This window comes from Triticum urartu, chromosome 2A, assembly GCF_056163025.1.
Source record: "Triticum urartu cultivar PI428250 chromosome 2A, HENAU_Tu73, whole genome shotgun sequence".
NCBI classification, from domain to species: domain Eukaryota; kingdom Viridiplantae; phylum Streptophyta; class Magnoliopsida; order Poales; family Poaceae; genus Triticum; species Triticum urartu.
In genome coordinates this window covers 665,958,075-665,972,451 of record NC_141874.1, presented here as the reverse complement: position 1 = coordinate 665,972,451, position 14,377 = coordinate 665,958,075, and the positions used below count along the sequence as shown (strand labels likewise).

The following is a 14,377-nucleotide window of genomic DNA, read 5'->3' as shown; positions in this document are numbered from 1 at the left end:
AATGAATTTCTTTCTTTTCCTGAAATTACATTGCGGTTATGGCCCATCATCGGTATAAACTTGTCTAAACTGGGCTAATCGTATATCCCCGTTTGATCAGAGCTCACCCGAGCGCGAGACCTACGAGAGCAGTGAAGGCCCAAGTTTTTTCTTTTCTTTTACAAGGCTCGAAAAAACACGAAGATGGAGAGCAGCGAAGACCGAAGATTCTTTTCTTTATACAAGGCTCAAAAAAAGACGAAGACGGAGGGCAGTGAAGACCCAAGATTTCATTTTTTCGACGGACGGGGACAGGAGAGAGCGGACGGCGGCGCGGGGTCCCGGGTCCATCGGATCGCGCGCCCGCGCACGGTGGGCAGCCAAGGCACCCGGCGCGAGCACGGCGCGCGTCCCCCGCCCCCGCGGCCCGCCCCGTCCTCACGTTCCCTTTTACTAGTACTTCACTCCACCGTCACACGGCGCAGGTTCCTCCTGAAGCGCCCACCTCGCCCCGCCTGAATCCACCTCCGGTGCGCCCGCCATGTCGTCGCCGTCGCTGCCCACCGCGCGCCTCCCGCTGCGCCCGTCCCCTGCCGCGGCGACAGCGCCGCTCTCCCGCCGGGGCGCGCCCGCCCGCTCCCTCGCGGCATCCCCCGCCCCCGCCGTCGCCCTCAAGCCCCTCGTCTCCAAGGCGCCCGCGTCCGGCTCCTACCGCTCCGCGCTCCTCCTCCACCGCCGCCGCCGCTATGCTCTGCCCGAGACCGCCGTCCCCGAGGCGGCCCCCAAGGTCTGATTTCCTGCCCTCCACCTCCCGACACCGGCGGCGAATGTCGCGGGGGGAAATGTCGCTCGCCTGATTAAGGCTGCCTGACGACGCTTGGGTTGGCGCGCGCAGGTCACCAAGGAGTACCAGGACTGGGACTCCCTGACGGGCAAGTTCGCCGGCAGCGCCAACGTGCCCTTCCTCCTCCTCCAGCTCCCGCAGATCATCCTCAACTACCGCAACCTCGCCGACGGCAACAAGACCGCCCTCTACGCCGTCCCATGGCTCGTACGCCCCCAATCGTCCCCGCGCATTTCGCTTTCTTAGTTTCTCATGCTCCGATTGGTCGATTGGTCGATTTACGGCGAGCATTGCCTGTCTGGCCGCTCCAGGGGATGCTCACCGGGCTGCTCGGCAACCTGGCGCTCGTGTCCTACTTCGCCAAGAAGAGGGAGACGGAGGCTGTCATCGTGCAGACGCTGGGCGTTATCTCCACCTACGTGGTCATCCTCCAGCTTGCCATGGCGGAGTCCATGCCCTTCCCGCAGTTCGTGGCCACTTCGGCTGTTGTCGGCGCCGGGCTTGTCCTCAACCTGCTCAATTACATTGGGTGGCTCCCAGAGACCCTCTGGCTGCTATGGGAGGATTTCACGACAGTCGGCGGCCTTACCGTGCTCCCTCAGGTGACACTTACTTTTCTTCTCTGTCATCGTGCAGATCCAGCTGATGCTCCTGCTAGCTATGTCATCCAGTGTCATGTTAAGCGTGATTATCTCAATGGTGAACTGAAAATGCAGGTCATGTGGTCAACGTTTGTTCCCGTCATCCCCAGTAGCATACTGCCTGGCATAATCTGTGGCTCTTTGGCTGTTGCTGCTGTTGCCATGGTATGATACATCCTCTTGCATAAAGCAGTTGTGCTCAAGTTGGATGTGCGTGTACTCTCGTACCATCTCAATGCCTTAACGGAAACTAGAAAATGTGTAAGATCTAAGTTATACTGTACGAAGAGGTAATTGTAGACAACCTTTTGTCACTTGCATGACTTTAGTTAGTACCCCATAATAAATTTGAGGTTGTAAAATAGCCTGTGGATTTAAGAAGCTTGAGTGCAGAATAATTAGCCCAGTTCCAAATTACGAATCACAATAAGAGTTCATATTACAGGTGTTTTAGATTCTTTAAGTGTGATAGGTTTGTTTCTCTTTTAGCACAGTACAAATCTGATCAATGATTCTTTTTATTTGGTAATAGTTTACTCAGATGTTTTGATCTGTACTTAGGCCCACTTGCTTCACAAGAAACATTTGTTCAATAAAATTTCTAGTGCTTCTTAACATTCTAGGTATAAGAATGTCCATTGTATTTACTCTACTCCATCCTTTCTATTTCTGTTTATATGCCTCTGTATTAGAGTGTTCGTGCTAACTAAGCAATTTAGGACTAATGACACAAATCCACTTCTACTATATTTGTCCTTTCTTGTGCTAGCCCTTGATTTTGTGTTACATTAAATTCAGGCAAGGATGGGCAAGCTTTCCGAAGGAGGAACGAAATTTGTGGGGTCGTTGTCTGGTTGGACTGCCACACTTTTGTTCATGTGGATGCCAGTTGCACAGATGGTACTCAAACTTTTACACTCGTAGCATTTGAATCTTAAGTATTTAGTATCCCTTAACAGGAAGACATTTGCTTACAATTTTATTTGGTGGGTTATGCAGTGGACAAACTATCTCAACCCGAGTAACATCGAAGGGCTGTCAGCGTTCTCAATGTTGCTTTCAATGATTGGAAATGCACTTATGATTCCTCGTTCTGTATTTATCAGAGATCTGATGTGGTATGTTCTATTTCAACCTATCCATTTTTCAAATCGGAGCACAACTGCATGAGAATATACAAAGGGGGAAGCATAAAAAAATATACAAAGGGGAATGATTCTCATCTGAAGAGTCAACTTCCACAACCTGCTTTTCTACTTCCCCAACAGAAACAGTCAATATCTTCCTAATCACCGTTTAAGAGTTTTGCATCCTTTGCACATCGAAGTTTATAGTTTAATCAGATGTGTTATGGTAAGCCTGATTAATGAGAAAAGTATCCGAAGCAGGAGCTCTCTTGGACCAATTACTAGTTGAGTTACATTCAATCTCCTAGAAACATCCACCGTAGACGAGATAAGTTAGACTTATTTATTATGGCAAACAGAGAAGATGAGGTTATGTTAAGGTTATTATTACTACTCGGAGAGGAAAGTGAGTCAGATTATGAAGTTTCCGAGCAGTAGGTGCTGTAGCGGAACTCACTGCAAAAGAGGGTAAATGACTAACCTAACCAGTTTCTGTGTATGGAACTCTACCAAAGCCCTCCAGTAAGATATTTTCATTTACATCCTCGTGTAATTCCATAGTAGGCCATAATTAAGTTGGTTGCTTGTTTTGTGAAATTGTGATTGAGAGACCTATTGACATGACATTGATAGAGGTCGAATGTAGTTCCATTATAAGATAAGAAGTCCATTTCTCTTTGATGTTTCCCAATACAGTCAATCAAATGCCATTTTCTATCTATCCGTAGTTTCTTATATGACCACTCACTCTTGATTCCCTCTTTTTTTGGCGGGGGCAATCTTGATTCTCTTGATCCATCTAGGTTCACCGGTTCTATTTGGGCATGTGCCCTACAAGGTTGGGGCAACCTGGCCTGCATGTACTGGTACGTTTTCGCAGCTATGACAGCCCTGATTTATAGTATATACAGCAAGTGTTTCTACAAGACTTAACACCCTGAGCTGTTGCCCATTCCAGCTGCAACAGCATCAGCAGAGAATTTTTCCTCGCGACGACATTTGGGTTGCTTCTGTGGCTAGGTTTCCTCCCCGCTCCATCTCTAATCAATTCCGTTACTTTTCTTTATGATGAACCGCAACTCCTTGGAATCGGTCTCCTAACCGCGGGTCGTGCCGTGTTTCCAGGTTTCACCTTCGGGAGAGACACCGAGGCCTTCGGCAACAGCTCCCCCATGGACACTCTGAAGGAGCTGATCTGCGGGAAGTGACGAGCATCATCAGCAAGCAGTTCAAAGCAGCCGACCGTCCCGGGGTGGGTAGTAGGAACCAGGGAAGCACTCCTGCAATAATTTTCTGGTGACCGGCGAGGAAGAACGAACCGGGCCGTGGTAAAAATCTTGGTAGGCATAGCATATTATAGAGGTTAAAATTAAGAAGCGCACGCCGTGGCCGACAGTCCTCCGGCCGTGGTGAACGCTGAGGCGAGAGTCCCACCGACCACCGCAGCTTGCAGAAAGCGCCGTGGGAGTTCACGTGGCAGCAGAAGCTACCGTGTGGCGTGACCACCACCGGCACTGGCCAGCTCGCTTGCGCATCCGGCAGAAAGGGTACATACAGTGGAGCAGTAGCAGCAGATCTGTTCTATTCGTTGTAAGAAAAATAAATAAAAGTTTGCATTTCTTCTCACCTTGAATAAAGCTTACCGGCTGCTCATGCAGGCATGCAAATATATAGTATACGGAACAATTACATCTTGACTTTGCATTCTTCAACTCTGTACTCGCAAGCATTGGGTCATTTATTTTTTCAAACTCCTGGTGGCGAGCAAGCGTCTTAGAATCAAATGTGAAAATATAACCATTCTTTTTTGTTCAGGCAGAGGAATGATTAATCTGTATAGTAAAAGGGTGGGAATATCTTTGGTTTGTTCTTGGGGATGGGAGGCCAGTGGGTCAGTGAGTGGGTGGGGCGGGCGGCGGCGGGCCCGGGCCAGGTCCAGTCCAGTCAAGGCCAGCCTAATAAAAAAGTTTACTCCAGTAAAACGATGATTAAAACCGCGGAGACGGGGCGCGGGTGGGCGGGCGACAGCTAGTGTGAACGGAAGGGGCCCCGCGCCCGTCGTCTCTGCGCAGAGAGCGGCGTGTGAATGGGCGGAAAAGTAAGAAACGTCAGGCAGCGGCTGCAACTGCAGCGGCATCCACCGGCGAGGGCGAGAAGAAAACGAAGCGAAAAGCGGGGCCAGGCCACGGGCCGGACGCCAGAGGAAGGTCGCGTGGCAGCGCACGCCACCCAAATCCAAGCCAGGCCAGAAAGCGAGCGCCGACCGCCGCGTCAGCCCGCGCGTGCCGTCGTCGTTGCTAGGCCGCGGCGGGAGAGGGCGGCGGGAGGGATGATGGAGGCGGGGGGAGGGGGAGGAGGGTTCAGGGACGAGCGGGTGCCGCAGTGGGGCGTGCAGGAGACGCGGGAGCTCATCGCGGCGCGCGGGGACCTGGAGCGGGAGGCCGCCGCGGGGCGCAGCGCCAAGACGCTCTGGGAGGCGGTGGCGGACGCGCTCCGGGCGCGCGGGTACCGCCGCACCGCCGACCAGTGCAAGTGCAAGTGGAAGAACCTCGTCAACAGATACAAGGTACGTATAGTGTACGCCCTTCCTGCCGCAGCTCCCTAGCACTCCTCCGCCTCTCTAATGGCGTAATGATATAGGAGTAATTGTCTGGTGTCTCCAATTCTTCATGCTGCTAGGCCAGCCTTTGTGTTCTCAATCCTCCGAGCAACGATTTCTCATGTAATGTTCTTACTTGGCAACCTGCGACACATTTTGTGGGTGCTTTGGGTCCCCAAATAGTCTCTTTCTATTTCAAGAGCTCCTTTTGGCTTTGGGATTGGTAGAAGAAGTTCCCTTTGCTGCTTATAAATGACTAACATCTCAATCAAAGGGAGGAATCTCTGCTCCTGTTGAATTAGTTGTTTATCCCTTCTAATTTTGGAATGGAAGTTGAATTCTTTTTTTCCCTTCTAATTATGGAATGGAAGCTGAATACTTTTTGGCCCTAGGCAACCTGAAATGACTAATGAATGTCTAGCATTGTTGGACAGGTGATGTGTTGAATTGCACACCTTTAATTTCCTGCCGGGGTAATCCCCTTTTCGAAAAGAAAAAAAAACACCTTCAATTTCCCAGATAGCTGATGGATACCCGGAGTTTAAAATCCATGTCGGCCTAATGCAGTTGGCTGTAATGCTAAATTACAAGGCATTTTGTTTTTCCGTCTTCTTCTTATATATATGCCCTAGGACTGGGAGTGAGGGCTTTTCTGAGTATAGTTGTGCCTAATTGGTATGCGAAAAAGTGTGGTATTCAGTTTTCCTTTTTAGCATTTCACTTTGTTCATTGTTGTATTTTGGGGTAAAGCTAATCCAATTCCGTATGGGGCTAGGGTAACCCAAGGAATCAGAAATAATAATGAATAATTGCTCCTGATAAAAAGGGGGTAACATGTCAGCTCAGGTGAATATTGTCAGATTGGTAAGTGTAAAGGAAAAGCCAGGGTGGAATCTTCTTTGCTTTAAGGGAAACTTCAGTGACAAACTATCCAGAATGGAGGTTGCAAGTTTTTTCAGAAAAAGATGGAGTACTATTTCTGTGTGTGGCATCTGTCTGTTAAACTAATTTTATTGCTTATTTTGAACAGCCCTAGTTTACTGCTATAAAGTTTTAAAGTGGAGCATAGAAATTTTGACATTTTGAGCCCCTTTAAAATGTGACAATTTCTATCCGCTTTAAAACTTTATAGCAGTAAACTAGTGCTGTTCAAAATAAGCAATAAAATTAGGATAACAAAAAGTAGGGGCATCTCAGGCAAAAGGAGTATGAAGTTGAACACTCCGGAGGAAAAATGGATGGCATTTCGGATGGTTTAATTAGGTTTATTGAGAAAGAACTAGGGAAAATGTTGAAATTTCAGGGGATAGACATGTACTACATTTTCTTCAGAGGAGGTTTGAAATTTGCATGTTTGATTTAGAATGACGCTGATTTGGGGTTTGTTGGGTGTTGGAACCAATTTCAAGCTTTTAGGTAAAAATGTTCCATTAGGATGTTCCTACAATGTGTCACCTAATTTCTTTCGGTATTATCTTGTCGTGACGACATTCCACTGCACCCCTCTTGTTTGGACACCTTTGCTATTATAAGTTTGCTGTGTGATTGCAACTAAGATTTATAGTACCTTCATTGTTTAGTTTATGGGGCGATAACTCTTTTTTTCATCAGGGGAAAGAAACATCTGATCCAGAAACCGGCAGACAATGTCCCTTCTTTGAAGAATTACATGCAGTCTTCACTGAACGTGCTAAAAATATGCAACGTCAACTCCTTCAGTCTGAATCAGGAACTTCAGTTAAAAAGAAATTAAAGCGACCTAGCGGTGACCAGTCATCTGGGGAGTCTGATGAGAACGAATATGGCGTTGAAGTCAGCGATGATGAGAAACCCGTGATAAGCAAAAAGCGGAAGGCTGGTGATAAGGGGCAACCATCGCAACGAATGGCGGAAAACTCAAGGGCCGGCAGTTCAAGCATCCATGATCTGTTGCAGGAATTCCTAGTGCAGCAACAGCATGTCGATATGCTGTGGTATGAGACGATGGAGCGGCGCGCCCAGGAGCGGCTCATTTTCGAACAAGAATGGAGGCAGTCGATGCAGAAGCTTGAGCAGGAGAGGCTGATGCTGGAGCAGTCATGGATAGAGCGAGAGGAACAGCGAAGGATGAGGGAAGAAGCAAGGGCTCAGAAGAGGGATTCGCTCATGACCACCCTGCTGAACAAACTCTTACAAGAAGATCTATAGAAGACGAAGCTTCTTTGTCAATGGGTAGATAATGTACTAGACCTCATTTTTCTTACCATGTTTCATCGATTCTTTTTAGCTATTGCAACATGCTGTTGTCCAGAAGAAGATGTTTGATGTAGCTTATTAACTTTATAGGGCTCATTTCCAATTCTTTACCGGGGTTATATTTATATACTAATTTATTAGAGATGTAAGTATCAGATGCCAGATAGGTGATCTACTGATCTATGTGATTTCCGGAGACATTAGGCTTTCAGGCATCAGTCGTCTTGCGCGAATATCATGTGCTCTAGCATTTTCACGGCACTGTTCCTTATGTTGTGAACTTGTAATGTAGACTGGATTTATGTTCTGCTACAATGGTGAATTTGTGATGCATGTGCCATGTAAACCGATTGGAATTTGTTTGCTTTGAGCCCACAAGAGACCTTGCCTGATAGAACTAATGCCCAAAACCAGGGCACTGTCAAGATTGTGGCGAAAAAAGTGGCATTTAAAAAGTTAAATTCATTGGTCTGGGCACTCCCTTTCAGCAGACTTATCCCACCTTTTTTGTGAGCTAGATGTGACTGTTGAAACACATTACTTTCTTTTCATTCTTTTCTTCAGATTTAAACATGAATTTCAAATGAAGGATGGTTCAGTTAGGGCCTCCTCTTGATGTAGAATTTTGTAGGAATGTAATCTTTTAAGAAACTTTCCAATGAGAGCCGTTCAATCGCATCGTGGTTGTCAAATTCCCATATAAATATGTTCCTTTGATTTCGATTTCCGTATTTACCTAGATCCTCTTTGACTTAAAGATCATCACAATGTTCTGAAAGAAAGCAAATGAATCAAGTGGCACGTCCGTTCGAATCCATTACGATTAGAAAACCTAATACATTCGAAAACAAATGAATTGTAGCAAGAAAATCGAGTGCGAAGGAGTTTCTTTCTTAGAGAAAATTCTTGAGGATTCAAATCCTGTCAATCAGACGGCCTATGTTCATTTTTTTTCTATCTAAGGTTCAAAATCCCCAAAGAATCTGATAAAATTCCTTGGAAGCAAAGGAGCCATTATTTCCTTCCTTTTTGAGAAGTGTAATACTCCTACTCTCTTTCTCTCTCTTCCCCCTAATTTCTCCAAATTTTTTTGCTCATTTTCTGTTAAAAATATTCAAAAGCATTCGTGCACAAAATCGTGTGTGCTGACCCAGAAGTTTGGCTGGGTTCCAAACGGGTTGTGGACACAAGTTTGGTTCATGTCAGGGTTGCAGTGCTGGTCTTTTCCCTTGACACGTTCCAGTAGGGCACTGGATAAGCCGCGGAGGTCGGAGGTCGGAGGCGGAGGCCAATAGGCGGCAGCCTGACCGGCGATGGAGGGGAAGCCGCTGCATCTCCTCCTCCCCCACCCTCGCCTCCCACCCCCAGCCCCCCTCCCTACCCACCGCTTCCCGGAGCCCCGCCTCCGCCTCTCCCTCCACCACCGCAACCCGAAGGCGAGGCAGCTCGCCTTCTCCTCCCGGCCGCCCAACGGCCAATCGGCCACGCCCGCCCGCGGAGGATGGGAGTGGGCGCGGGGCGCCTCCGCGACGGCGGCGCTTGCGCTGGCGCTCCACCTGGCCGCCTGCTCCCTCCTCATCCTCTTCCCCGCCCCGGCGGCACGCGCGTGCGCCCAGCCGCCCCCTCCACCCGCCGCCGTGGAGGCGAACGAGCAGGAGCAGGGCGACGAGGAGTGGGAGGCCGCGCTGCAGCAGTGGAAGTCCAAGACCTACGCGCTCTCCGTGCCCCTGCGCGTCGTCGCGCTCCGCGGCTCCTTCCCTCCCGCGTGGATCAAGGTCCGCTCCTTCTCCCTCCCCTGCACTTTACACCATTTGCTTTGATTACTGGGCGATTATAAGTTGGACCACGAGATATGAAAGATAGGATGGAACGATGAGTTTTTTCAGATTGTAAGATAATTTTGGTTTGTTGTTTGTAGGATTTCGTCGAAGCACAGGGGAAGAGACTCAAATTCAGCCCTGAGTTCCGCCCTAGTATTGACGCGCTTTTCTCTGAGTTGTCAAAATGTGTGGACAAAGGTCAGGTTCAGCCCAAATCCGCGATGGCGGCTGATGTCGTTTCTATAGGGGACTCTTGGCTCGGCTACACCATTCGTAAGGGACTGGTAGAACCTATCAGCAATGCTGAAGAGCAGGACTGGTATCGGAGCCTGAGTGACAGATGGAAGGTGAGAATTGACAGTTGAAGCATTCTTCCTCTCTTACCAATTCTGATAGTTGCACTGGTCCCTGCTGTTAATGTTGTGTTGCCTTGTATCCTTTGATAACGAATGCGGATGGCTGAAGATGTGTTGTTTAATTTGTGTAGATGCAAAAACTTATAAGAAAGATATTCTATCATGTGAATCGCAATGACATCTAGGTTTCTAGCACAATCTCCATAACTAGAATAACATCTCCCATGCTCATTATTTGCTTCAGTCAAACTCATTTTCTTTCAGAAAATATCATATTTGTGAAGCATAACTTAAATGTACTCCCGGAAATGAATTAGTTAATTCTAGTGAAGATGTCCCGAGGTGTAGTTTCCATTTTCATTATAGTCTATCAGGTTCATTTGTGCAGGAACCAGAATGGAGAGGCAGATTCTAATGGCTCAGTATGGGGTGTTCCATATAGATGGGGCACTGTGGTCATTGCGTACAAGAAAAGCAAGTTTAAGCAGCATAACTTGAAGCCAATACAGGTAAGCAGAATCTTCAGAGAACATGCAGCATTGGGTTTAAGATACAATGCCAACTATACAGTGATTAACTTATCCTTAAAAGCTTACCTTGGAGTTAAATAAAAGATGTAGCATAGTACTGAAACAAACATTTTGCTAGTACTGGTCGAGGTTGACTATTTTGCTATTTATAACATCTTTGTGAGTAAAGACATATATAGATGATGACATTGTGCACACAGACATCAACGTTGCAACTACTCATATAGATGTATTATCTGTAGGATTGGGAGGATTTGTGGAGGCCTGAACTAGCCGGGAAGATTTCAATGATTGATTCTCCTAGAGAAGTAATTGGTGCAGTCCTTAAGCAGTTGGGATCATCATATAACACGATTGACATGGAAACAGAAGTTGATGGTGGTAGGGAAGCAGTCCTAAGCAGCTTTACACAGCTACAAAAACAGGTTTGTACCAACTAACACATCTTCTCTGTATGTTTCTTACTTTCCATCTACTTTGTTCGATCTGGCAAGAGAAGTGAGGACCCAAAATAATTTTGTGGAAAAGACAAAATAAGCCTTTAATATAACGAATAGCAATTAGTGTTTAATTTTGGTATCCTTCTGTAGGTCCAGCTATTTGACAGCATGAACTATCTGAAATCGTTTGGAGTTGGGGATGTTTGGGTCACAGTGGGTTGGAGCAGCGATGTCATCCCTGCTGCAAAGCGAATGTCCAATGTTGCTGTTGTTGTTCCCAAGTCAGGCAGTAGCCTCTGGGCTGATTTATGGGTATGTTTGATTTGCCCACGCTTAATTTCATTACATTGTGACTGTCAATCGGATGAGTTATGTCGCTGTTGTTGTTTCTTCATTCCAACAGCGAGCCTACTGTCTTATTGGTTGCATTGGTTTTATGCACTACAGGCGATACCTTGTGCTACAAGGTTTCAGACTGATAAAATCGGGGGCAGAACTAGAGGCCCATCTCCACTCATCCACCAGTGGTTCGACTTCTGTCTGCAGAGTGCCAGAAGCTTGCCCTTTCGCCAGGAAATCACCGCAGGAGCATCGCCGCTGTTCCTCGAAAACCCAGCTCCAGAGGTTCTGCAAGATCAAAACAAGAAGAAGCCAAAGCTGGAGAGTAACCTTGTCAGGGGAGTACCTCCCCCTGAAATCCTGGAAAAATGTGAGTTCTTAGAACCTCTATCAGACAAAGCGGTGGGTGACTACCAGTGGTTGATGTCGAGAGTGCAGAGACCACGCGGCGGTCTGCTTGGAAACGTGCTGCAAAGGATATCAACCGTGCTAGACTTGAAATCGAGATTTTAGAGCACACACCTATCGCCACGAAGTTCATCAGTCATAAGTATTTTTGCGAGACGACCACTAACAAACCAATAGTTCAGACCATGCATAGGATCCACTTCTTACAGCAGTACCACTTCTAAAAACCTCCCGTTGGAGATTTAATGTAATCCGACTCTGAGATTTGGACGAGAAATGCTGCGGATCATCTCGGAAACTTTCTCGGTTGGTAAAGGAACAAGGTACGACTTGTTGAGCACCACATTTATAGGTCTTGTTGCACTGCATCTGGATACTAGCATCTCTAAGAATTCCACCTGGTCATCTTCTCCCATGAACGTATTGATCTCTATCTCTTCAAGTGAATCGAGGGTCATATTGTTGGCCCTGTAACTCTCCGGCAAGCGACATGGACAAGCCGTCGAGCATGGGTCTTTCTGAAAAAATCATGTAGATGCAATATTATTCTAGAGTAGCAATTTTTAAACAAAATACAGTGACTACATTAGGCAAAGAGCTAGAGTGCATAGTGCATTAATTATGCTACTATATGATTTTGGACCCCCTTTTGATGGCATTTTTAGATATGCCAGTTTCTTCAGAGCGGCATTACATTTTCTGGGAGGACGACATGTGTGGGATGACAGTTTCTTCAAAGCGATATGGCACGACGTGTGTGAGGTGGCAGTTTCTTTAGAGCGACATATGGCATTTTCTTGAAGGACTGACACAACTAAGATGTCAGCAAAAACTTCGAAATGCCACCCTCCCCGCGGCGGACTTCAGCAGCCAGATAACATTTCCGATGATTTTTCAATGGGCTTCCAAATCATAAAGTACTACTCCTAAACATGTTTCCTTCATTTCAAAATCGTGAATATTTGAGCTACAGTCTCTGAATGAACTGATAAAATGAACCCTAGAAATTACGTACCGTCTGAGCGTATGTCTCCAGCACAAGCTTCTTTATAGCGTTGCTTCTCCTGAGGAGATGCAGCATGGTTGGAACAAAGCCGTGGTGATCCCCTGTTAGCGATACCGATAATACGGTCTGACACACGGGAAGGTTGTTTACATCATCCAAGAAGCTGGTGTATCCCTCCATTCCCTGAAAAACAATAATCGGAAGCACAAAAACGAATCATCAAAATCAAAGGACCAATTAGTAACACGGATCGCTCGAGCAAACAATCCATGGATTCACACGGAGAGAAGCCAGTTAATTGGACGTACAATGAGGGCAGACAGTCTCAGCTCGTCGACCGCATCGAACCGCCGGGCCCTCGGGGGCGCCGCCGCGTTTAGGTACAGCTGCGTGATGTCCAGCCGCCGGAGACGACGAGGCACGTCGTCGGCGAAGTGGTGCCGGTGCAGGCGCTGGACCTTGGCCTCGGCGAGCCTCGGGGCCGAGATGTGGGCGTGGTGGAGGAACGACGCGACCAGCACTTCGAGCATGGGGGCGGCGACCCCGAGCCGCTGGGCGCACCCGGCCCCGAACTCTAGGCGCCTGAGAGAGGCGGAGCGGATGGAGACGTCGGAGCAGTCCACGAGGCTGACGCGCAGGGTGAGGTCCGTCAGGCGCGGGCACATGGACGACACGAACGCCCCGAGCTCCCGGCCGTCCATGGCGGCCGACTGTATCGTCAGCACGGTGAGCGCCGCGAACGAGGCCGCCGGCCGGAGCCGGAGCACGAACGCCCCCGCGAGGGAGAGCGTGATCTCCGTCGCCCTCCTGCACGGGGGCAGCTCGACCTCCTGTCCGTGGCCGTGGACGATGGGCTCGGAGCGGGGCAGGGCGAGGGACAGCGTGCCGGCGACGCGCTCCGAGGCGACGCGCAGCCACGAGGAGACGCGGCGGGCTTCGATTCGGCAGAGCCTGACGTCGGGCACGGCGATGGTGAGGGCGGCGACGTCGACGTTGGAGGCGGAGTAGGCGGCGAGGGCGCCTTCCACGGCGCGCAGGAAGGAGCTCGGCGGCCGGCCCGGCACGTGGAGCTCGTCGATGACGAGCTCGGGGATGCTGGTCCAGACGTGGCGCCAGCGGCGGGAGAGGATGGTGGTCCGCGCGGCGGCGGGGAGCGAGTGGAGGCGGAGGAGGATGTCGCGCAGGAGGTCGTCGGAGAGGCCGCTGATGCGATCGTCGCTCCCAGCCTCCTCCATGCTCGCACCCCGGAGTATGTTTTTAGATGGATGTGCGCAGAGGTTGATTAGGGATAATAATAGATTATGTGATTAAGTCATGTAAATCACATGATGTAATCCTTTTTAGTCATGGTCTTTTTCTTTCTGTAGTATATAGACTTTGTTGGCCGTCGCTGAAGGTTGTTGGAAATATTAGTCATGGTCTTTTTTTGGGGCCACACTATGCGTGGGCCCACCGATCTTTTAAAAATATTCGCTGCCTCGGCAACTGTCATTTGTACAGCTCTCCAGCATCCAACACTATTTTCGTTATTGCAACAAGGACAACATTGTAGAAATACTTTGCAACAAAGGTTATGTTGCAGAAATCTTTTCCGACATAGTAGATGTTGCAGATTTTTGTCATCACTATTTTTGCAATATGGGTGTTGTTGCGGAAACCAAATTGCAACAAAGACAATGTTGCAAAAATATTTTTACTTTTGTTGTCCTCATTTCTTCGCTTTTTCGTCTTCATTTTTTTGCAACATAGGTGCTGTTGCGGAAAAGAGTTTTGCAACACACATGACGTTGTAGAAAGAGAGACGCAAAGGATACGTGCATACGTGTCACGTGGAGGCGGCGGCAGATGGCTCGCGTGCGATCCGTCGAGTGAAGGAAAGAGTTTCCTTTTTTTTTCTTCTGTAGTAGAATTTTTTGACATCTTCTGTAGTAGACATTGTTGGCCACCGGTGAAGGTGGCAGCAAGGTTCTCGGCCACTCCGTTGTTCAGGGCAAGGGGTATGGACTCCGAGGCAGCGCCTCAGGCAGACATGACGATGTCCACCAAACGGCGG

The 14,377-nt window shown here is 48.5% G+C and overlaps 4 protein-coding genes across 4 annotated transcripts; 3 read left to right on the top strand and 1 right to left on the bottom strand.

Moving 5' to 3' along the window:
• The first annotated feature begins 261 nt into the window (after nt 1-261).
• On the top strand, nt 262-4,285 carry LOC125539573 (maltose excess protein 1-like, chloroplastic). Its single transcript, XM_048703061.2, has 9 exons — nt 262-766; nt 875-1,030; nt 1,135-1,425; nt 1,540-1,629; nt 2,263-2,364; nt 2,464-2,582; nt 3,395-3,457; nt 3,550-3,611; nt 3,717-4,285. Exons 1-9 carry the CDS (start codon nt 521-523, stop codon nt 3,797-3,799), a joined length of 1,212 nt encoding a protein of 403 aa, XP_048559018.2. The 5' UTR covers nt 262-520; the 3' UTR covers nt 3,800-4,285.
• Nucleotides 4,286-4,506: 221 nt separating this feature from the next.
• On the top strand, nt 4,507-7,771 carry LOC147986539 (trihelix transcription factor GT-3b-like). The gene is made up of 2 exons (XM_087544812.1): nt 4,507-5,157; nt 6,802-7,771. Exons 1-2 carry the CDS (start codon nt 4,678-4,680, stop codon nt 7,375-7,377), a joined length of 1,056 nt encoding a protein of 351 aa, XP_087400938.1. The 5' UTR covers nt 4,507-4,677; the 3' UTR covers nt 7,378-7,771.
• Nucleotides 7,772-8,639: 868 nt separating this feature from the next.
• LOC125539572 (putrescine-binding periplasmic protein-like protein) lies at nt 8,640-11,661 on the top strand. Its single transcript, XM_048703060.2, has 6 exons — nt 8,640-9,200; nt 9,344-9,592; nt 9,976-10,110; nt 10,374-10,556; nt 10,722-10,883; nt 11,019-11,661. Exons 1-6 carry the CDS (start codon nt 8,739-8,741, stop codon nt 11,421-11,423), a joined length of 1,596 nt encoding a protein of 531 aa, XP_048559017.2. The 5' UTR covers nt 8,640-8,738; the 3' UTR covers nt 11,424-11,661.
• On the bottom strand, nt 11,561-13,875 carry LOC125537757 (putative FBD-associated F-box protein At5g50270). The gene is made up of 3 exons (XM_048701075.2): nt 12,633-13,875; nt 12,334-12,507; nt 11,561-11,836 (listed from the first exon to the last, which is right to left on the bottom strand). Exons 1-3 carry the CDS (start codon nt 13,557-13,559, stop codon nt 11,561-11,563), a joined length of 1,377 nt encoding a protein of 458 aa, XP_048557032.1. The 5' UTR covers nt 13,560-13,875.
• Nucleotides 13,876-14,377: the final 502 nt, after the last annotated feature.

Bases quoted from the DNA above. Each gene is read 5' to 3' on its own strand.
- LOC125539573 (XM_048703061.2), top strand. From the start codon at position 521: ATGTCGTCGCCGTCGCTGCCCACCGCGCGCCTCCCGCTGCGCCCGTCC. The intron at 767-874 runs GTCTGATTTCCT...TGGCGCGCGCAG, and splicing joins TCCCCGAGGCGGCCCCCAAG to GTCACCAAGGAGTACCAGGA. The intron at 3,612-3,716 runs GTTTCCTCCCCG...CCGTGTTTCCAG, and splicing joins TGGGTTGCTTCTGTGGCTAG to GTTTCACCTTCGGGAGAGAC.
- LOC147986539 (XM_087544812.1), top strand. From the start codon at position 4,678: ATGGGCGGAAAAGTAAGAAACGTCAGGCAGCGGCTGCAACTGCAGCGG. The intron at 5,158-6,801 runs GTACGTATAGTG...TTTTTTCATCAG, and splicing joins ACCTCGTCAACAGATACAAG to GGGAAAGAAACATCTGATCC.
- LOC125539572 (XM_048703060.2), top strand. From the start codon at position 8,739: ATGGAGGGGAAGCCGCTGCATCTCCTCCTCCCCCACCCTCGCCTCCCA. The intron at 10,111-10,373 runs GTAAGCAGAATC...TATTATCTGTAG, and splicing joins ATAACTTGAAGCCAATACAG to GATTGGGAGGATTTGTGGAG. The intron at 10,557-10,721 runs GTTTGTACCAAC...ATCCTTCTGTAG, and splicing joins TTACACAGCTACAAAAACAG to GTCCAGCTATTTGACAGCAT.
- LOC125537757 (XM_048701075.2), bottom strand. From the start codon at position 13,559: ATGGAGGAGGCTGGGAGCGACGATCGCATCAGCGGCCTCTCCGACGAC. The intron at 12,508-12,632 runs GTACGTCCAATT...ATTGTTTTTCAG, and splicing joins TGAGACTGTCTGCCCTCATT to GGAATGGAGGGATACACCAG. The intron at 11,837-12,333 runs GTACGTAATTTC...TGATTTTTTCAG, and splicing joins TGGAGACATACGCTCAGACG to AAAGACCCATGCTCGACGGC.